The 22,931-nt window shown below is 40.1% G+C and overlaps 1 protein-coding gene and 2 non-coding genes across 4 annotated transcripts; 2 read left to right on the top strand and 1 right to left on the bottom strand.

Annotated features, from left to right (window-relative positions):
- Positions 1–1,510: 1,510 nt before the first annotated feature.
- Positions 1,511–22,287, bottom strand: SPTY2D1 (SPT2 chromatin protein domain containing 1). Of its 2 annotated transcripts, XM_043452418.1 has the most exons (6): positions 22,037–22,285; positions 12,263–12,377; positions 9,664–11,193; positions 7,770–7,944; positions 6,099–6,176; positions 1,511–4,635 (listed from the first exon to the last, which is right to left on the bottom strand). In XM_043452418.1, exons 1-6 carry the CDS (start codon positions 22,094–22,096, stop codon positions 4,542–4,544), a joined length of 2,052 nt encoding a protein of 683 aa, XP_043308353.1. In that variant the 5' UTR covers positions 22,097–22,285; the 3' UTR covers positions 1,511–4,541. The 2 variants fall into 2 exon arrangements, 1 of the variants encoding a protein (XP_043308353.1); XR_006266466.1 differs by lacking the exons at positions 1,511–4,635; positions 6,099–6,176; positions 7,770–7,944 and adding an exon at positions 9,237–9,392 and having other exon boundaries at positions 9,562–11,193; positions 22,037–22,287.
- TRNAG-UCC lies at positions 9,402–9,474 on the top strand. The gene has a single exon. It is a non-coding gene; the product is annotated as a tRNA-Gly (tRNA).
- On the top strand, positions 15,558–15,664 carry LOC122431531. The gene has a single exon (XR_006266548.1). It is a non-coding gene; the product is annotated as a U6 spliceosomal RNA (small nuclear RNA).
- Positions 22,288–22,931: the final 644 nt, after the last annotated feature.

The following is a 22,931-nucleotide window of genomic DNA, read 5'->3' as shown; positions in this document are numbered from 1 at the left end:
TGAGAGGGATTGGGTCCCCTGTTTAATAATCCATAAGACTGGCATTAAGACTGAGATCCTTAGTTATTCAGTACCCTTGAGGAAATTCTGTAGAGCTCTTTAGACCTGTTTCCCACATAGTGCCTTTCTCCTGGGTCCAAGGACCAGGGTCCAGGCAGAGGTGAAAAAAAGTTAAGAGACCGCAGCAACTTTAAGCCTGTACTCTGGGTGGGGCTATTTGCCTGTAGCCTTTGCACAGCTATTAAGAACCCAAAGTTTACACCATATGGGGAAAGGGGATTTTAACATTGGGTGCTAGATACTAGTTGGTATTTTAATCCTTATAGTAACCTTCTTAGCCACTTTTTACAAAGTGGCAAAAATGAAGTTGGGAGGCTTAAGTACTTTACCAACCCACACAGTTCTGTGTAGCAGAGATTAAGATCCAGGCCCTCTCCTTGACATGCTCTTACATGCCAAGGAAAAGAGCTGAGCAAGAGAGACTGGGTTTTCTAAGATCTTGACCACCTTGGTTCAAATGTCTTCCTCACCTGAATAGCCCAGTGGTTGCATTTTCTTTTAGCAGTGACCGCTACTGAGCCCGGCAGCATAGGTAGAAACAAAAGCTAACTGCCCAGCCCTCGACAGGATGCAGTTTTGAGTTCATGAGACCCAGAAAAGGTTCCCATTCTTGTATATAAGACGCATGCTATTAATCTGGGTGTCTGAGCCCTAGGATATTCCTAATAAGCCCTCTAAAAGTGGTTTGAGCTTTCTGACCCTAAAAGAGAAAGAAAATCTAAAAGGAGCAAATATTTTTAAATTATATGGAACTGCTCCCATTCTATGGTTGCTTGGGTATGACTAACAGTTTTGTTGTTCAAAAGTGCACCGTTTCCAACAAAGTACCTTTTGGTTATACAGACAGCATTTTGTTAATGACTCTATTATATGCTTGCTAAAGTATTTTTAAGTGCCTCTATGCACTGCATAGCTTACCCTTTTTAATAGAACAGGTGAATTCAAAATTTATATGCAGAAATAGGATACTAGTATATTTTATACTTGTATGACCTAGAGTCAATACATTACACCGAGTACATACATTCTCTGGCTGCATGGCTGCACCCACTTGCCTCATATGTTCCGAAGGACTCATCCTCCCAGCTATCTCAGGCTCTTTTTATTATAGGGGATCGGAACTGCTCAATTTCTTGAAAAGAGGTGCTATATACCCGGTTCTTCTTCCCTTGTTCCCTGACTATATCTCCAAACTGTTCTCTGAACTTGTATGTCTGATACCAGAATAGTTCACTAAGCTGGTGGGGTGAGAGGGAAGAGGTGTCAGTGGCAGGGGCTGAGTGGACAAGAATGTGTAAGGGGGAAGGAACATAGGTGTGGGGGTGTGTGTGTGTGTGTTAGGAAGTAAACCCATCTCTAAGTCTGATGAGTCTGCTGGGGTTTCTAGCTGGAATAATATTCGGGGTGATGAAATAAGGAATATGAGTTTTGTTAAATAAATGCAAACCAGTGAAAATATCAATAAAATATTTTTAATGCCTACAATTTTTTTTATACATAATTGCAAAACTTTTATCTGTAAATGCAAAAGTAGATTCTCTTGCAGGTCAACAGCACCAGAAAACAAGCTATGCTGGGTAAACGTTTCTTTAAACTTGATTTGTCCATTATGTAAAAGACATGGATTTAATAACTTCAAAGAAATCTATATCCCACTCTTAATCATACACTAACACCTGAATATTTATGTCATCACATCCACTCACAAAATAAATAGTAGTCTAATATATTCAGCACATTGAAAATAAAACAACCAGTCTCTCTCTCTATATTTATTCTCTTTCCAAACATGTTTTGGTCTCCTGTTATACCTCAGAAATGTACTAATAGCTGCTTTTAAATTATAAAATACAAAACAGTAATTTATTTCTTGGAGAAGATCTTGGGGATTACATTAAAAAAATGAAATTTGGAGTTCCCATAGACTTTCTTGATAACAGTCTTTGAACCTTCTCATGGCACACATGTAAGGCTGCCTGTGACATGTGGTACCCTGGCCTCCAAATGGACATAACTGCATTTGTAGTTTAGAGAAAATACAAAGACAAGTTCTGAAAGTAGCTTTTAAAGAAAAAGTGCCCCCTGCTTTAATATAGCAACATCTAAAGCAAGTAGGACTGTGCAATCAGAGCTCTATTGAGTTTTATGAAAACTACTTTCCCTTCACATCGTGTTTGAGAATGCTGCATCCATGATCATGTAACATTATTACAATAGTGAAATAACATTACTACATTCATGACTTAACATTACCCAATAAAAGGCACATCTTCAAATATTAATAAAATCTGAAAATCAAAACAGAGGATACATTAAAAATCAAGCACTTAATTTTTAAACCTTGATAAAATAACAGCCTATTCCAGTTCCTTTAAAGATTTGTGAGCTGTTTAAGAGTGGTCAGGAGTTGCAGAACAAAGTGGAAGACAGGATTTGGAACAAGGCTAAGATTAAGATTCAGGACCTTTTTTTTTTTTTTCATGAGCTACATACAGAAGTGCTCTTTTATAATGTTGATGCTGAAGAAAACTGAAATCAACATCTGTATCATAGCAGAATGCAACCAGAGTGATTACACGTAAGGACTTTTCCTACCAAGTTCTGTAATTTTAGCTAGCACAATGGTGCCTTTCTGTACAAGTAACTGCACAATATCATTGAGTAAAGTGCTAGTAAGCTTTAAGCCACCAGAAATCTTTCAGCTATGACAAGCACTTGATTGTAATTACATATTTCAGTCTGAATATTAAAATATATATATATATATTCAAGCAAACTTGTGAAGGGGAAAAAATAAAATCACATAAGGGACAGCAAAGGAAATAATGTTCCAAACCTGTTTTATTACATGGAATATCACACTACTCTGGAATCAGTAAAAGTCTTTAAGATAGGTGAGAGGCAGTCTAAAGGCTATTCTGCCACCAGTGTTTTAACAGTTATATGTGATCATTAATAGTGGTTATCTAGAACACTCCATTGTAGAGAAAAAGCAAGCTCTATAGATAAAAAAAAAACACACAAAAACGACTTTCAGATCTTTTGAAGAATAAATCTTCTTGTAGGATAACGTCTCCTACTTCCTGATCCCCACTGACGGATGGCTTAGGACAGCCACAAGGTTTATTGTAGAATTTTCTACAAGCTTATGTCTCATTGTCCCCAGTCCTCCACTCAGAGTCAGGGACACATGCTCTCCGGCATCATCACACCTCATTTTCTATTGCTGACCTTCCTTGAGACTTGGCTTCTCTCCAGCCGGAACCTAGGTCAGCCTGATTGGAATTGCTTGGACTTGAGGCTTAAGAGATATAACAAGTCTATAGATACGACTTGAAGAAAGGTAAGAATGAAGACGTTCCACAGCCTAGTAAGCACGGTAACAGGGAACATCCTCTCCTACCTGGGAAAAAATCTCTTCACAGTGCATAGTTTGAAATAAAAGTGCAATATGGGCAAAAAGAGAAAGTGGTGGCCTTGGTACACATGAATTTAGTTTTTGGTTTTTTACCATTAATTGCTAAAGAATTTAAGATAAAAATATAGTCATCGACACAAAAAGGTAAAGGGCACCTTGAATTTCAAAATATCCTCACAATGGGGAGTGGAATGAGGCGGAGGGGAGCCTCACATGTCACTTCCTTACGTTTGAAACTATTACTCTTCCAAATCTAATGTTTGAATAAAATAAGTGTTTATGAAACTTTTAGATAAAAATCAAACAGCACAGTGACCTTGTCTGTTTTACACCAACAAAAAAGTAAATCTGAAAGTAAAATCTGGAAGAGAATATTCTTAAACAAAAATGGCATAACTTGTCTTTTAACTTGGAAAACTCTGTTAATTGCCTAATCACCTAAATTAGTGAATAAGAATGCTCAGCATCCAATCCATGAAGAATGCAGGGTACAATTTATTCTACTTTTTACTTCAAAGTCACAGAAATGACATCCATATAGTTATAACACCTGCTCTACATTTTCAAGTTCTCAATCCAAACACAGAGATTAGGACTGGTCACTTTATTGCTGGCAGCATTCCCGGAAGGGCCAGGTTCCTCATCAAAAGTCAAATTTGATTGGGAGCCAGGCAGCGCCATACTCACGCATCAGCAGAATTATGGAAGTAAAGGAGCAATCCTTTCTTTTCCTTTTTAGAGTAGCAAAGGAATACAAGATTGGCTGAATTGTGAGTGGCCCCACATGAGAGTGCATAGCTCATGAGGATCAAGGCTGGCTCCTGTGAATAGTTAGCTTCGTAAGAGCACTCACTGGGCGTTATGTCATCTGCATTACGATTTCACCCTGCAAAGTATGTGAAAATACTTTATGCTCTAACGACAGCCTGCAGATAGATGATAGTATGCATTCCTTCTCCTTGAGTACCCAACTAGAATTCTAAAATGATAAGGGGCTTCTTCAGTCTGAAGGCAGGACTTCTTTGCAGCAGTCTTCAGAAGTTCACAAAAATAAAAGCAGCAGCTAACGCTTCTTCAGCTTCTTGGCCTTTCGACGTCTCATTTCTTCTTCTTCACGTCTCATTTCCTCTAAATCTTCTTGCATACCTAATCTTAAGCTGTCAGGAAAAAAAGCAGGTATTTGTCAATATACATGAAATTATCACGTTCTTTAAAAAGCAAGACTGAAATTTCAACTGGGAGCTTACATGGAATGCACTGATGCACTAAAAAGGCCTCAAGGCTTTACCAGTGAAAACAAGACTAAGCAGGAATATTTTTTTACTAGGAGCCACTGCCTCAAGTTATAGTGGAAAAAAGACCTATTACTCAGCCATTATAAATGATACATTTGAATCAGTTCTAATGAGGTAGATGAAACTGGAGCCCATTATAGAGAGTGAAGTAAACCAGAAAGAAAAACACCAATACAGTATACTAATGCATATATATGGAATTTAAAAAGATGATAACAATGACCCTATATGCGAGACAGCAAAAGAGAAATGTAAAGAACAGACTTTTGGACTCTGTGGGAGAGGGCGAGGGTGGGATGATCTCAGAGAATAGCATTGAAACATGTATATTATCAATTGTGAAATAGATTGCCAGTCCAGGTTTGATGCATGAGACAAGTGCTCAGGGCTGGTGCACTAGCATGACCCAAAGGGATGGGATGGGGAGGGAGGCGGGAGGGGGGTTCAGGATGAGGAACACATGTAAATCCATGGCTGATTCATATCAATGTATGGCAAAAACCACTACAAATTGTAAAGTAACTAGCCTCCAACTAATATAAATAAATGAAAAAAAAAATTAAAAAAAAAAAAAGAAAAAAGATCTTACATACAACTCAACAGAAAACATCTGAATATTCCCATTACACTAATAAATATAAATGATCTCATCAGCTTTAAAAAATAAAGAACAAGAAACATTTATGCAATAAATAAGATTCTATTCTTGTCTCTTCCCAATACTCTAGTTTGCTATTTTATCTAGTTAGAGGACAGAGGGCAAGAGGGAGAGAGAGGTTTAATATTTGGGTTGAGAATGAGGTGAATTATTTCACCAAGTTAACACTATAAACGAAGTAATCACTTGTTACCCCTACACAAGAAATGATTATTTGTTTGATAGCCAAACAGGAATCCAACATCAGGAATATAATATCCCTAATCAGGTCCTTGAGGTCAGTAGCAGTACAGGTCAGCAAGACTGAGATGTATCACATGTGGACAGGGAATTAAGAATGGGAAAAGAAAAATAAAAACATGCAATAGCGGGATCTGGGGAGCTCTCTAGCATTTACTGTGTGCCTACACGGGTGAGGTGTTGCATGCGCAACATGCACACGTGATCTGAATCCTCACAAAACCTCAGTGAGGAAAAACAGTACATTCCCAGTTTACAAATGGGAAAACAGATTTAAAAGGCTAATTTGTCTGAAGCCCACAGCAAGTAAGCAGGATTGGAATTTAAGCTGAGTGGCCCAAAGCCCCGGCTCCCAAGGATGCAACTGAAGCAGGGAACAGAAACTTTTTTAGGAATTTCCACACATGTATAGCTTGTGTTTACTTACCTCTTCGCTTCTTCTTTCTGCTGCTCCTTCCAACTACTCTCCATGTAACGTAAGGCATAATCGCTTTCATCTTTGTATCTGGTAAGAAAAAATTGAAGTTGTTAGGAAAAAATAGAAAAATCAATTTTCTAAAAGAACTTACATCTTGTTTTTAAAACCAACATCTTTATAACTAAATCAAACATACATTTAGGATTATTCCTCCTTGTTTGCAGGGAGTGGGGTGGGCAGAGGTTGGGTAAAAGGGAGTTTCTGAAGTAAAGATAAATTATATGAGCCTTTAATACTTTCAGAAGGCAACTATTCCTGAATCAAGTGAAAGTACCAATCCAATAATGTTTGCTCAACCCACTCACCTCTATTTACATGAGAGTTTATATATTAAAATCAAAAGAAAAAAAAAAAATCAAAAGAGCACAATTAATATCATTTGAGCTTCATGGATTCAGAACAGAGACTGAAACAGACAGGATAATGGCTTGACCAAAAACATATTGCTATCTTATGCCATAACTAAGATCAGGGTTTTAAATCTGATTTTTAATCCAGTGCTTCTACTGACTTTTTTTAAAGACCTTTTTTTACTGTTGTGCTCAGTGACTCAGTCATGTCCAACTCTGAGACCCCATGGACTGTAGTCCACCAGGCTCCTCTGTCCATGGGACTTCCCAGGCAAGAATACTGGAGTGGGTAGCTATTTCCTACTCCAGGAGATCTTCCCAACCCAGGGATCAGTCTCCTGCATTGCATATCTGTGACATCGAGGAGAAAACAAGTGCTGACTAATTTACATGTAGAGTTGGCCCTCGAACAACATGGGTGTGAACTACACAGGTCCTCTTACACAAAGATTTCTTTTTCGTGCTACCACACGACACAATCCATAACTGGCTGCATGTGTTCCCATGGAACCGCAGAGAGGGAGGAACCTGTATACAGAGGAATCATTTATACAGAGGGCTGACTCTAAGTTACACGTGGATTTCCCCCAGCCCTCACACTGTTGCGGGTCAACTGTATGTTACCTCATTTATAGTCCTCCCAAATGTCATTTAAAATATAACTAACTCAAGTTTACCCAGCTAGTAAGCTGTGGAACTTTAATCTAAACCCCGATTTTTCCGCTCCATCAGTGCTTCTCAATCTTTAAGGTTGCTGTGAACCACTGGGGAACCTTATAAAGCTAGTCTGGGTTTAGATATAAGCTGGGGCCTGCAAGCCTGCATTTCTAACCAGTTCCCAAGTGATGTCAATGCTGTTGGCTCCATGGTGCTGTTCAGGCACCACACTTCTGCGCAGCTTTTACACCAAAGAAAAGCACGTGTCAGATCAGACTTTCAACACAGCTCTGTGGATGGTTTTCTGATTTCAAAGCCAAAACATTTCTACTACACCAAGCTGCTTCACTCTTATCAAATACACATCTTATAAGGACAACAGTTAAATAGGGATACTTATTGGCCCTTATACAAGTAACTACATAATTTTGCATTAGTTCTTAAATACTAAGTGCCAAAAAAGTAAATCTAAACAATCGAAGAATTCCTAATTAAGAACTGCATTCAATGTCTCTACTATTAATGTTTATTTTCCCCCCATATAATGGATTATTCAAAATAAAAGTGTATATATATGTATGTAAATATATATATAAATCTTCTTTATCCTTACTTCTTTCGGTCATAGCCAAAGATTTCTCGAATGTGCTTGGATATTTCTTCCTGAGGTTCTCCTTCATCTTCAATAAAGTCTTCCATTTCAGAGTCATATTCTTCATCATCATCTTCCTCCTCTTCATATTCTCGCTGCCTTTTGTAACCACTAGGAAAGGGAAGCCTTTGAGGACCTAAGAATAGAAAGGCCATTATTTTAAAGAGTATTAAAATTTAACAGTCCCAACAAAATCCTATGCAAGCTGAGATACTACGAACTCATTAGGACGGCAGCCTCAAAAACCAGAGCCAGCAAGCTGGCCCCCAGTGTGAATTCACTACTACAATCCTCTCTGTTGCTTCATGGTACTCAACAAGGAACAGAATTTCTGTCTGTCCCAGGGCTTACCAGAACTGTTACATTTTTTCTAGCTTAGTAGTTTCTATTCTTTTGGATTTAAAAGACTAGTAAAATTTCTTAAAAACAAAAAAAAAAGTTACAAATCACTGAAGGAACACAAATTTTAATCTTGCCAAAAAAAGACACCAAAGGTAAAAGTCTACTATTTATTATCATAATTCCATTACAGTTTTTAAAAGTCCAGTGAAGTATGAAAGATTCTCAGAAATGGATCATTGTTCGAACTGAGCAAGTCCGACTAATAGGAAAACCTTAACATACCAACATTATTCTTGTCATCTTGCCAAAAGACTGATAAAAATTTTGCAAAAGACAAGCACTGATCAATAGACTAGTATCTGGGAACAACTGCTTTCAAGTCCTTGATTATAGACACTCCCTTTGTCGTTCCACAGTTGTTTTTTATATGCATGGCTTGTCTCCTTAGCTCAGAGTTCCTTAACTTCAGCACTCTGACATTTTGGGCCAGCTGTTTGTTGGTTGTGAAGAAGCTGTCCCGTACAATGAAAGGTAACAGCACCCATGGCCTCCATCTACTAGATGGCAATAGCATCCCATCCCCACTTGTGTCAATCAAAAATGTCTCCAGATGTTGCCAAATGTTCACCGGGGATCAAAACTGTCCTTGGTTGAGAACCAAGGTCTTGACGAAAGCAGAAAGTTTAACACATGGAATATCATCTTTTGTTTCTTTTTATATTCTCCATGGTGTCTAACAGGTGCTTCAACAAATCCTTACTACCATGTAGAAACGATGACCTAGCAGTTAATAGGTGCCAACAATGATCCCATACCTTGGGATAGTAGATTCCTAAAGGACTGGTAGCTAGGGCCACTATGAGGAGCAGAAGCACAAGGACAGTCTGAAATCATTCCTGACATATCATGGGTGCCCAACAATATTTGATGGAATCAGTTATGTACGAAAAGGCTTCAAGCTTATAAATACACTCCAGTCCCTGAAGACAGGCACTTACAGTCTTCATGAAGAGGTAAAGATGAATTCATTCACTGAACCACAAAAGGCATATATAATATATACACTTCTCCTCTCATATAAATTCCATAGCTAAGCTTATTGAACTTGGAGACATTACAGAGGTGAACAAACAGGGCCCCAGATAAATCTCTTTCTAAAGACTTTTTCAAGCCATAGTTACTAAAGGAACTCTCTGGCACAGGAACAGACAAAACATCAGGATTCTATCAACAAGAATACATTTAGGGACTTCCCTGGTGGTTCAGTGGCTAAGACTCTGTGCTTCCAATGCAGGGGGCCCGGGTTCAAACCCTGGTCAGGGAACAAGATCCCATGTGCTGTAACTAAGACCTCATGCAGTCAAATAAATAAATAAATATATATTAAAAAAAAAAAAAAAAAAGAATACATTTAAAAGCACATAGAAGAGTTCCCAGCATCTGGTTCTATAAAACAACGCACTCTTTCCAATTTCCTAGTGACAAATACTTTTAGGATAAGGGGAAATCTTACCATGGGCAGATCTGTAGCCAGATAAGGATGGCTTCATTCCATTCATCTGTCCATTGCTGGGCCGGCTGATTATATTCTTGGAAGAAATTGTTTCTGAGACAACAGTGCATTTAGGCTTCAGAGGGGGACCTGAGGTATTAACAGTTCGCCCAGGTCCCAAGCTGCTCACTGGTCTACCAGGGCCTGAACTGCTGACAGGTCGTCCAGCTGGAGCTGGGCCACTGATCGACCGGCCAGGGCCACTGACCAATCGCCCAGGGGGGCCTGAGCCACTCACTGGTCGTCGAAGTTCATGTGGACTGCTTACAGGCCGCCCAGGGCCCCCAGAGCTGCCCACGGGTCGCCCAGAACCACCGGAGCCACTGACAGGTCGCCCAGGGCCACCTGAGCTGCTTGCAGGTCGACCAAGGCCACTTGTACCACTGACTGTCCGTCCTGGGGGACTGAAGTCACTGGCTGGCTTCCTGTTCCCACTGACTGATCGCTCGGGTCCTGAGTCGGAGCTGCCATTCTGGCGCTTGGGCACGGGGCCAGGACTAACCGTGGGCCGGGCAGTCCCTGTGCTAGGCCGCCCAGGGGCTGGGCTGGAGCTGCTGCCTGGTGGCCGGATACCCAGACTCTTGGCCTTACTGTGTGGGGTGGCCATGGGCCCAGGCCTGGAATGGCTACGATGGGGAGGAGATTTTTTGGCTTTGTGCTCGGGAGCAGATTTCTGAGGCCCTTTAGCAGAAGTCTTTGGGACACTTGGTGAATAGGTGCTGGGGTGGGGCTTTCCAGCCCCATTGAAAACAGGTCTATCACGGCCCTCATGAAGCGAGGGTTGGGAGCAACTGCCAGGGGCTACTTTGGTCCTCTCCCCCGGCACGGATTTGGACGAAGACAAATGCAAGCGCTTTTCATCAGCTGTGCTGGGTCTGGGTCTCTTCTCAGGATGAGAAAGGACAGTACCCTTGGAAGCAGGATGCATGTCTCCAGAGCCTCTGCTAAGCTTTGTGCCCACACTTTCTTTCTGAGAGGGTACTCTTCTGGTTGGCGGTGGTCTTGCATCTGTCTCAGGTGTCCTTTTCCTCCGCTTTTGTTCAAGGAATTCCCGCTCCCTAAGTTCTTCTGCAGTCAAGGGCCGCTCTTCTGTCTTCTTCACTACCTTTATCTCCACCGGCTCGTACTGCTTTTTCTCAGCCAGCCTGAGTAGATCACTGAAGTTCATGACTGGTGGGGCACTTTTAAGGGGGACCTTTGGTTTGCTTTCAACTTTGGGAGGTTCTTGCTCTTCCTCGTACTCCTGCTCTGACTCTGCTTGATTGTACTCTAAGAATTCATCCTCTTCTTCCACCTCGTACTCTTGGTCTGCTCCCTGGCGAGTGTGACTTTGCATTGCCTGCCTCTTCTTTGACTTTTCCTCAACAGGAATCCCATTGTAACCGTGGAAATTATCCTTTGTCCTCTTGGCCATAGCTCTTGCCTTCTTGTCATGTTTCAGCTCAATTCGCTTTTTCACTAGTTCTTCTTTTCTCCTCTTCTCTTCTAAGGCTGAAAAAGACAAAACAACACATTATTTCAAGGTCGTGATAAAACTACGTTTATCTGAAATCAGTAGGTGGCCGAAACCAAGCAACATTCAAGTTACGGTTTGTAGAAATTTGAAAACTTCTAAGAATCAAATGAGGAAGTCATTCAAACAAGTATCAGTGAGTCATCTATACACAATGAGTGGATCACATATGGGTTTTTCTATATGACTAAGCAAGGAAGAGTCTTGGCTTTTAGCTTTAAATACAGAAAATAGTTCATACTAAATAAATATACCAAGTTAAGAGAATATTAGTACCCACTTAGTAGTTGTTATTAATTATGAATCAATGGATACTCAAACTTACCGAATCAGTTTCCTTGTCATTTGCATGAAGTAAAACTACTGCTTGAGTTTACTGGTTTTCAATCCCTATTTTAACCTTTTAGATAGTACTCTGTATATTTTAAAAAATTCAAATACAAAGTAGGTAGAAACAGGTTCCAAACTAAGGTTAAGAGGGAGTCTCCTGTGGTCCGGGGGTTAGGACTCAGCACTTTCACTGCTGGGGTCCCAGGTTTAATTCCTGGTTGGGAAACTAAGATCCCACAGGCTGTACAGTACAGGCAAAAAAAAAGAAAGGAAAAACCCCACAAAAATAAACAAACAAAAAACAACCACAGTGGGAAAGAATATGTTTTAAATGTCGATATGTGTATAACTGAGTCACTTTGCCGTACAGCAGAGATTGACACAACATTGTCAATCAATGACACATCAACTAAAAGTACCAAAAAAAAACCCACCAAGGTAAAAGAATGAAATTCTTACTGGAGTTGCTAATATGATCAATTAGAAGATATGGTCACTATTCCCAAAAAGGTTTTAATTTAAGAGGAAATAAAGGATAGTATTTATACAAATGACCAACATAAGAACATATGTAATGCTACAAATACAGCTGACTCAGACACATACACAACAAATCCATTAGCCTCTTAACGATATTAAAAGCATCCCTTGGTTAGTTACAAGCCAGTTGTGAAGACAGACGACTTTAAAACTGAGAATAAGGCTATAGATTCATACCTTTTCGTCTGAGCTCCTCTTCTTTCCTTCTGAGAAAAGCCTGGACAGCTGCTGACTGGACACCCTTAACTTTTGGGTCTTTTTTGGGAGGTCCCACTGCCAAACTGTATCTTTTCTGAAAATAAAAACAGAGTAAAAGTTACATACAATTAACTTTGAAACAATAGAGAGGTCTAAATGTTGACTAAAAAAACCTATTCTGAATAATTAAGAGACCACATAACCCCCATGAAAGCTCAGCTATAAAATTTCAGGCTAAAAATGATTATATATGCCTGTTTCCAGGTGTAGAGTTTCTTTAAACATTTTCAACAATACATAAATGAACAACTCATAGAAACACAATTTTCAAGCTATTTTCCTAAAAAGGTACCTGGACTGGGGGAACTGAAAAAAATCACCACTAAAACAGACTATTCTAGAATTCTGATTTAAAAGAGTATCCTTCTTCAGAACTTTCCAAGTCCCTGGTAGAAAAAACTATCACAACTATTTTCCTCCTGAGTACCCAACTCCAGGTAGTTTTCATAGCTGCTACATTGGTTATTTTGTCTACAACATTAAATACCAAGATCCTACTTTGGCCTCAGGCAAAGCAGATGGCAAACCATAGCTAAAAGGCATTTCAAAGAAACCGAAGCAGCAAGAAGGGTCCAAGTCTCTGTAACCTTTAAGTGTAGCTCTATGTTCATTAAGTATTAATTCACCACACAAATCCTTTCAGACAAGTTTCCAGATCACCCCAAAAGTACTAACATCATCCTGGAACAGATGGTATTTCTCTGGTCTTTGATTTTTATTCAATTGCACTAGGAAATGACTAAAACTAGAATAACACTAATTTAAACCATAAAAGGAAAAATATTTTCATTTTATAACTATCATTAGAGAAGTATAATTAAACAGAGCTAATAACTCAGACCAGGATGATTAATCTCTAGGACCATTTCACATTAAACTTACGGGCTAGGAAATAAGAATTTTTTAATGCCCTTCTTTCACCTTAGGCAGATGACATTTTTATCCACTCAACCTTGTTGCTGTACTAGTTTAAAAAGAAATGTTAACCTATGAGAACAAATTGAGCTACTAAAGAACCAAAAAAGTGACTCCCAAAATGTGTATGAAATTCCTGGAGGAAAGCCAAAGGACTCCTGCTTACTACACAGCTGCCAAACAGAAGGCATCTTGAAACAGGCTGGAAGTTCCAGCTAAGTTAGTCTACCCATGAAGCAGCTGGCCAAGAAAGCAGGCCCTAATCCAACCTGAAAATCCTGCGTGATGGCAATGCTTGAGACCTGACACGTCCCTCACACAGACAAATCCCAAGAGAGCATCCAGATTCCTTTCCCAGTCACCCTGGCTGCCAGAGTGAAATTCTTTAACAAGTCCCTATCTTTGTAAATGTAGTTGCAGGCCCTTTCCATAGTGGATTGGGGACCAATGTTTAAAGCAGAAAAGGAGAGGGAAAGGAAGATAGGAGAAAGAGAATACTGCTTACCTAATTATATAGACATAAAATCTGTCGTGGTTACAAGAACCTCAAACATAGGTCTTATTCATAGGAAGTGCACATTTTCTTAACAGAAGGGCTACTGTGAAGATGATTCAAGTTGCATAAGACACATAAACTCATAAGCAGAGGCACACACTCACATCAGGTAAATATATGAGAAGAAGAAGGGTGCATTTGTGCTGCCAAAGTTCCAAATATTTCTCTCCCTGCCAACTATATAGCCCAGATTCACCTGCCAAATCGAAGCTTAATACAGGGCTCCCCTACCCCAAAATACCAATCTTTATTACTTAAAATAGGATTAGTTTGTTATCCAGGTATTATAACAGCAAGTGAGCACTTCCTAATTTGATTTCAGGGTCGGTATCTTTCTTCCTAACCTAGCACTTAAATAGGCAGGTAATGGGTTATGTATTCTTGACTAAATACAGACACCAAAAGAGAAAAACAGTGTCAATGGGATAGAGTTTAATACCGTGTTTAGTAAGCTTCCGCCACTCCCATATCACTGTCATGATTTTCGCCCTTTTAGTAGCCAACTGTATTATTATTTACTAATTTTAAGAAAATATGTAGATTGAACACCATGACTTATTATTGCACCTTTACCTCAAGCAATACTACTCATGAAATAACAGGACTGAAAGGCTAGTTATGTTTTCCCAAATTCTATACAAATATATAATTTTAAAAATATGCATCTACGAGAATAAAAAGTATTTATAAATCACCTAAAATCATGGCGACAGCCAGGGCTATGTGTACTGCACTCTGGGAAACACCAACTGCGGAACACAAACACAGGAAAGGTGGAACACAAGAGAGAAACAAGGGAGGGGGTTCGGGAACTCGGATTCACTCAGAAAAGAATCGAAAAGGCTACACTTAGCTTTTTTCAAAGTATACACCTATTTTCATCAATTCACATGCCAATTTCAAATTCAGCTTTGTTTAAAAAAAGACCTCCAATCCTTGAGGATACTTACTAAGTTGGCCTCATGTTTAACTCAACAATTTTGCTGTCCTTGCCCTATCCCTATGATGGAGAAGGAATTCAACAAATCTATAAAATGTCTTATTTTGTGGGTCTGCTGGGAAACAATTTAAGTAGGACAAGGTCCTACTTGATGAGGCCTGATCTTATTTACTGACTAGAGCTGAGTCATAATTAATAGTTTCTTACATCCTCTGTAGCTTGATGCACTCAAAGGCAGATACCAGGAGAATATTAAAATATTCTCTTAGGCAAAATTTAGATCAAAACATAGAAATTTGGGGCAGAAAAAAAAGGGGGGCTAGGCCTCCGGAGATAGTGATCTTTTTAAAAACATTTTTAATGAGATAAAATTCACAAACCATAAAATCCACTCATTTAGTGTGTACTAGTATATTCCCAGAGTTGTACAACCATCACCACTATATTTCCAGAGCATTTTCATCTTCCCCAAAAGAAATCCCTTACCCTTCAGCAGTCATTCCCCATTCCCCTCACTTATGGCCCTGGCAGCCACTAATCTTTCTGCTTCTATGGATTTGCCAATTCTGGACACTTCATATAAATGAAATCATGCACCCAGTGTACATAGTGATTGATAATGCATCATAAAATAAAATCTAGAAGACACAGATACTATATAGATAAGTGATTATTCAAAGTATCTAAGATTTTCGAATTCAAAAAACTTTTTTTTTTCTCCATCTGCTCCAGAATTACTATGAGAAACTCTATCCCATCAGACTTTACTGGACACTGAGAAGTGTCATCAAAAAACCAATAGAGTGCTCGCTTCGGCAGCACATATACTAAAATTGGAACGATACAGAGAAGATTAGCATGGCCCCTGCGCAAGGATGACACGCAAATTCGTGAAGCGTTCCATATTTTTAAAAAAAAAAAAGAAAAAAAAAGAAGAAGAAAAAAAAACCAATAGAGTTACTGCCCAAGGCTTTATTAGGCTGGAGTAGAGAGATGGATCCAGGTTTTATAGATGGCAGACCTTATTCACATCCCACTCCTGACAGACCACAGTATTAACTCCAGCCTGAGTTTCCAGCCTGTCCTACAGATTTCAGACAGGCCAGTCCTCACAATCACGTGAGCCAATTTCCCAAAACAGATCCTACTGGTTCTGTCCTTCTGGGGAACCCTAGCTGCTGCAGTGGTCTTCTGTATTAATATCTTACCACTTTCACTTAATGTTTTAAAGGTTCATGCTGTAACATATGTCAGTACTTCACACCTTTTCTGGATGAATGTTTCATTATATGGATTATACCACATTTATCTAACCATCAGTTAATGGACTGTTTCTACTTTTTGGCTATTATGAATAATGCTCTGTGAACATAAGTATACAAAGTTTTCTGTGAACGAATGCTTTCCTTTCTCTTGGGTCTATCACTATAGACCTTCTTAACATTGAGCTGGCTAGACTTTTGAAAAAGGGATTGCAGTCAGACCCTGGTATTAGAAGATTTGCTGTAATAGAACATTTTATTAGACAGTTCCTTTCCCCCTCAGGGGGCACCCAGCAGAGAACCACATTTTTAAAAGAAAGCTTCAGGCTGGGATTACACTGTATGCCATTTAATAAGGCAGGAGAACTATTTGGCACTTTCTCCCACATCAGATGGTCACATTTAGCTCTAGCGGCAACACATCAAGATGTACCCATCAATTCTAAATCTGATTCAAGGCACCAGGCTGCTTCATTGTTTGAGCTTCATGAAAAGCAGCTGGACAAGAGTTTCTTTTATCCTAAGTGTATCCATTTTATTACACTGCAGGCCAACTCAGTCATTCTGCTGGGCCCCAGTGAATGATCCACAACAGAGAAGCTTATGCCATCTCAATACAGTATCAGAGATTTTGCCAAGATTTGTAATTCTGAAGCCAAGAGACCTAGAAAACATTAAGTCACTTTAAACATATGTGTTCCTTGCACTGAAACCATACTGTCACAGTCAGATTAAGAAAATCAGGAGCTTTTAGTGTGGAAATACATACTCACCAAATATGTTATTAATACATAGGAATCAACAGCAATTCCTTCTTGAAAGTTCTTCTTTACTCAGGAGATAATATATTGTTGTAATTGTAGAAAATAAATATTCTGATGATTTTATATAAACTAGAGATTTATCATTGGTTAGAAATCAGAATTAGAAATATTCAAAGGATATATCCTTAACTTTAATGACTATACGACTTCTATAATCCTCTCAATACATCATAGTCAAGGAATGAATGCAAGCCTGGAAAACCACTGATATGCATTAGGCTTGCTTAGCTGGGTGGCTAAGAGAGTGAAAATAAAACCACCAAAAAACATGCTATTCAAGACTGTTAAGAGGTCAAATATAAATCTTACTGTTTATAAAACTATATCTGATTATAAAGTACAGTATCAGATAGATACCTCAGAGTCTCTAGTTCAACCTCATGTTAGAAATGGCCCAAAAAGGACAACTGTATATTTACTGGCTATCACTCATAGCATTTGCAGCAAAGACTGAATTAGAATCTAGATCTCTTGACTCTGGGGCAAAAGTTTCCCCATTCCAGTGTGCCTCACTTCTAACTTCATCCCAACACTCTCATCTCTAGCTCTAACCTCATTCTTAAACGCCCTTAACTTCCACCTGCTTCCTAGACAATGCCATTGCGCCGAACAAGTCCATCACCGAACCATCCCCCAACCTCAGACTCTTATTTCTGTTAACCATGCTGGTACTCTCCCAAAGCCTGTAAATCTCTATTTACCAGTTTTCAAATGCTGTTAGTTTAGCCTTTAAATTTCTCTCCCATCAGACTTTACTGTACAGTGAGAATGTCATCAAAAAAACAACAGGGTTACTGCCTAAGGCCCTATTAGGTTGGAGTTGGGGGTAGGGAACTAGATGGATTCAGGCTTTATAGATGACAACCTTCCTCAGCACCCCATTTCCAAAAGCCTCTCCTCATTCACGGAGAAGGCAATGGCATCCCACACCAGTCCTCTTGCCTGGACAATCCCATGGACGGAGGAGCCTGGTAGGCTGCGGTCCATGGGGTTGCTAAGAGCTGGACATGACTGAGCATCTTCACTTTCACTTTCATGCATTGGAGAAGGAAATGGCAACCCACTCCAATGTTCTTGCCTGAAGAATCACAAGGACCGGGGAGCCTGGTGGGCTGCCGTCTATGGGGTCGCAGAGTCAGACATGGCTGAAGCGACTTAGCAGCAGCAGCTCCTCATTGAACACAGGGTCATGATTAAGAAAGAACTCTGGAGCCACTTTGCCTGGACTAGATTCTCTGCTCTGCCATTACTAGCCCTGCCACTCATTAGCTGTGTGACTTTGGAAACATTTCTTCATCTCCCTGAACCTCAGTTCCCTTATCTGTAAAACAACCTTCCTCATATGGTTATTATGATGATTAAATTAATTAATATACAGAAAGTGCTTACAACAGTGCCTGACACAAAGTAAGCACTATAAATGCTAATTGCTGTTGTTATTATCCTTACTATTCATAAAGAGATTGCCTAGGTAGTGATGGGAAAGAGAACAGAATCTCCATGTGGTAATATTACAGATGGACAAAAAGCAGATGAAAAGATGCTCAACAGCACTAATTATTAGAGAAATGCAAATCAAAACGACAATCAGCTATCACCTCATAGCAGTCAGAATGGCCATAGTCAAAAAATCTATAAACAATAAATATTGGAGAGGGTATGGAAAAAGGGGAACCCTGCTATACTGCTGATAAGAAAGTAAATTGGTACAATCATTATGGAGAACAGTACAGAGGTTCCTTAAAAAACTAAATATAGAACTACCTACCATATGATCCAGCAATCCCACTCCTGGGCATATATCCAGAGAAAACCATTATTCAAAAGATAACATGCAAAAAAAAAAAAAAAGATACATGCACCCAATGTTCACTGCAGCACTATTTACAACAGCCAAGATATATGGAAGCAACCTAAGTATCCACTGACAGAGAAGTGGATAAAGGAGGATTGGATACAATGGAATATTACTTAGCCATAAAAAGAATGAAATAATGCCATTTGCAGCAACATGGATGGACCTAGAGATTATCATACTGAGTGAAGTCAAGACAGAGAAAGATGAATAGATGATAAATGTGGAATCTAAAAAAATGGTACAAATGAACTTATTTACAAAACAGAAATAGTCACAGATGTAGAAAACAGACTGATGGTTACCAGAGGAAATAGGGAGGAGGGATAAATTGGATGACTGGGGCTGAAATACATATACTACACATAAAATTGATAATAAGGACCTACTGTATTGCACAGGCTTTCCTGGTGGCTCAGATGGTACGGAATCCACCTGCAATGCAGGAGACCCAGCTTCAATCTATAGATCAGGAAGATCCCCTGGAGAAGGGAATGGCAACCCACTCCAGTATTTCTGTCTGGAGAACCTCATGAAAAGAGGAGCCTGGAAGGCTACAGTCCATGAGGTTGAAAAAAGTAGAACATGACTGAGTGACTAAGCATGCATATATAGCAGAGGGAACGCTACTTAGCACTCTGTAATGATCTATATGGGAGAAGAATCTAAAAAAGAGTGGACATGTGTATATGGAAAACTGACTCAGTTTACTGCTCACCTCAAGGGTCCATAGCCCCCCAAATCCTTATGTCTAATACATATGAAGGTTTCCTCTTTATTTTTTGATTTGAGGGTCACACCACAGTTACAGGATCTTGCCTGGGACAGTTTTTAGTCTGACTGTGAGAAAAACCATGTATCTTGCCTTGTGCACCACAAGACATCAATTATAGTTACCTGAAAACTGCTTTTGCTAGAGGAACTCAGTGAGAAAAATATTAAGAGTAAAGTTACCAAAAATATCTTTTCTCCTTTATATATAAACAGAGCTAATAACAGTGACTGGTTACATCACCTTGATCAGCTGTGTTTTTTTTTTTGTATTCAGTTTTCCACTGGGAAAAGACAGCATGCCTGGTATTTCTAGGCATGATGCAATCCTCCTTTTGTTTTAACCAAAATCTTTTACAGATAACTATTTCTCTTAAAAAGAAACAATATGAAAGAAAGCTGTCCCAAAAGGGAACAGTTTACTGCTTTTCAAATCAGATATAGCAGACATTTTTTAAAATAAAGAGTTCAAAGTGGCTGTACAGGTGTTTCAGATTTTAGCTTCCCTTGGATTTTAGTCTAATCAATGCCAGTTTATATCCTTTCTGTTAACAAAGGTGTGACAAAAGAACTTGACTGAAATTGAAAGTCAGCTATGACAGGATCCAAATGGAAGGTGGGGACAAAGATGGCTAAAAGAGAAATACAAACCAAGCCCTAGAGAAGGATGGATAACTCTATTTGTGAAGCAGGGTGCGTGTGCGTGCGTGTGTGTGTGTGGTGTGTGTGCGTGTGTGGTGTGTGTGTGTTGTGTGTATATTGTAATGCTGTTTGACTTGGATGTTGGTTTATAAGGATACTTGCTTTCTAGTACTCTCACGCTGCAATATGTTAGATTTCAGAACTCATAGTGTGAGCTAAAAGGTTTCACTTGGAGCTGATAGAGAAAATAAAATAATCAGATGACTTGAGTTAAAGATCATGGATGAAATTTAATACAATCTTGCTTTATTCCTCAATAATTTTTGTGTTTTACTTTCATCTGAAGTAAAAAGATAAGGATTATAGTGCTGGTAACTAAATGAAACCTCCAGGCTTACTAGCTTTTGGGGTGAGTGGGAGGGAAAAACATACTTTCACGAAGTATATGCCTATATTCATCTATTAAATTTTAAATGACCTCACCAATTTACCCATTTCCCTTTTTGCTTCCAATCTTTGTTATTCCAATCGTAGATCAATAATGTATATATTCTGAAATACAGACATATTTTGAAATCTCCCACTCTAGAAATATGTACTTCTCTGTCAGCAATCTTTGGTTTTTAGAATAAGAAACAACTAACTTGGTTCTGATTCTTCCATAGGATAGTCCTGGGCATCAGGGCAAGTATTATCTTTCTTTGACCTCCACTGAAATTGAGGAGGATGTAGAAAGAAATATGTGCCTAATTATGCAAAGATGAATGCTACTAGATCCAATATTGACTTGTCTAGGAAATTTACAGAGACAGAAAATAAGGTTTCATAACTTCAAGATCGTTCAGAGTATTTGAGATGGGATGTGAATACATATAATAAACTGATTAATATCGGTTTTATTAACCAGTTATTTTTACATCAATATCTTCAAAACAGTAAAAGAATAAGCACAGGAGAGGGGAAAAAAATATTGCAAATATACAAAAATCTAAGATGTGCAGAACACATCATGAGAGCTCAATAAGATCTAGTTGAACTGACTTAAAAAGAGCGCCGTTTGAGCTCCACACCTCAACGCTCAAACCGCAGGTATCACAATGCAATTTATCGGTTTACAGCTGGGGCTGTGGTACGATCTGAGGATCTCGAAATGATTAGTTTATGCAAAACAGCTACACCCTCGCAAACGAGGCCCTCACCACCACTACCGCATTTAGATACTAAAGTTTTACACCGCTCAGCGAATTAACAAACCTCACAAAGTAACTGGGACCTAGATTTCAAACAACAAATCTGGAAACCCACAAGTAAACGGAAGCTGAAACTATTTCTCTCATCCTGTTGGCCAAAATTTCGTGGAATCCACTCACACGCCCTTCCTAGGGAGGTGATAATTCAATCACCTGGTTGGCTGAGTGGGTGGGGGACACAAGTCAAAAAATCTTGTTCGGGAAATCACAAAACGTTTGACTCAAAGATCAGCGGAAAATCAGCTCAAAAACTAACAGGCCAAGCCCCTAATATTCCTGAACTCCCCAAGTTCTGGGTTGAAGTTTATGCCGAAGCTAGAAACTACGAGCATTAGATTCCACTACGTGCCAGGCACGGCTCTACTCACCAGCTTTCACGCAATTCTAAAATACCCTAAACGCAAAGTTCAAGTTGTAGGGGTAACTAAGCCGAAGCAAACCAAATCAGCTCGTCAGCACGCTCCCGCTTGCTTATCTCAAGCCCCCAGTAAGTTCAACCCCCAGTACCCAGAAGTACATGTCCAAAAGGAAAAAGAAAAAGAAAAAAAAAAAAACAAAACGGAGTCCAGATCTTTCTTTTCCTGGAGCCGATGTGCTGATTCCTGGAAGTTCCGAGGACCACACGCTCGGAACTTGAAGACCAGGATCTCCTACAGTCGCCCCCCGGCTGGTACTTACCGGCACGTTGTTGACACCCTGCGCTTTGGAAGCTATCAGGAGAATTTCCCTGAAGTCCATTCTGGTCGAGGAGGAGGACTGGGCCAGCCTCTCGGAGAGGAGGGAAAGCGCGCCTTACCGAGGCGACCAGCAACAGCCTAATGATCTGTCTGGCCAGCCTCTCTCCCACCCCTCCTCTGCACGACCACTTCCGGCGCTTTCCAATGCCGTCTGCCCGCCCACTTTCCTCCAGAGGCCAGTATCCTTTCAGGCCCGCCGCTTCCCTCGCGAGTCTTTGGCGTAACTTCCGCTTTCAGGTTCGAGACACGTAGAAACGTGGTACGTGGCTGCTGGCGTCGGCTCGAAGGGGCGGGACTAAGCCCTTCCCGGACCAAGGAGACTCGACCTGTAAACTGGGGGGCGTGGCCAAGTGCAAGAGCCGCTTCGCTGGAGGCGCTGGCGCAAGGCCTGTTTCCGTGCTCCGTGTGCGCTCTCGGGCGCGAGAGCGAGGGGTTGAGGCGTTATCTACGTGTTCTCTGAGTGTTACGGTTGGACGCTTAGGTCCGAGAAGGTGGTACCTCAACAGCAGAACCGACAGGTCTCGAGCAGGGGGTTACAGTTAGGCGTTTGTAGGCGCTCGCCAGGCTGCGCAGATGCGAACGACACTGACTGGTCCCCTGTCCTGGGAACGCTTGACTCTTCGCATCCCGGCATAGGGTGTGTGCTCACCTCCTACACAGATGCACGCGTGTGATGTACAGAGGCATCCGCTTACTGCTTTTACTTCATTTTCGATAATAAGCCCCACGTAGGGCAGGCAGCTGTGCTTTGTGTAGTGGCCGAATGGAGAAATTTCTCACAGACCCAGCCTGGATATATTTGGTGCACTGATCAAAATGTACATATATGCCCCAAT

Source organism: Cervus canadensis, chromosome 29 (genome assembly GCF_019320065.1).
Source record: "Cervus canadensis isolate Bull #8, Minnesota chromosome 29, ASM1932006v1, whole genome shotgun sequence".
Classification (NCBI taxonomy): domain Eukaryota; kingdom Metazoa; phylum Chordata; class Mammalia; order Artiodactyla; family Cervidae; genus Cervus; species Cervus canadensis.
The sequence above is the reverse complement of the archived record's forward strand: the minus strand, read 5'-3'. Positions and strand labels throughout refer to the sequence as shown.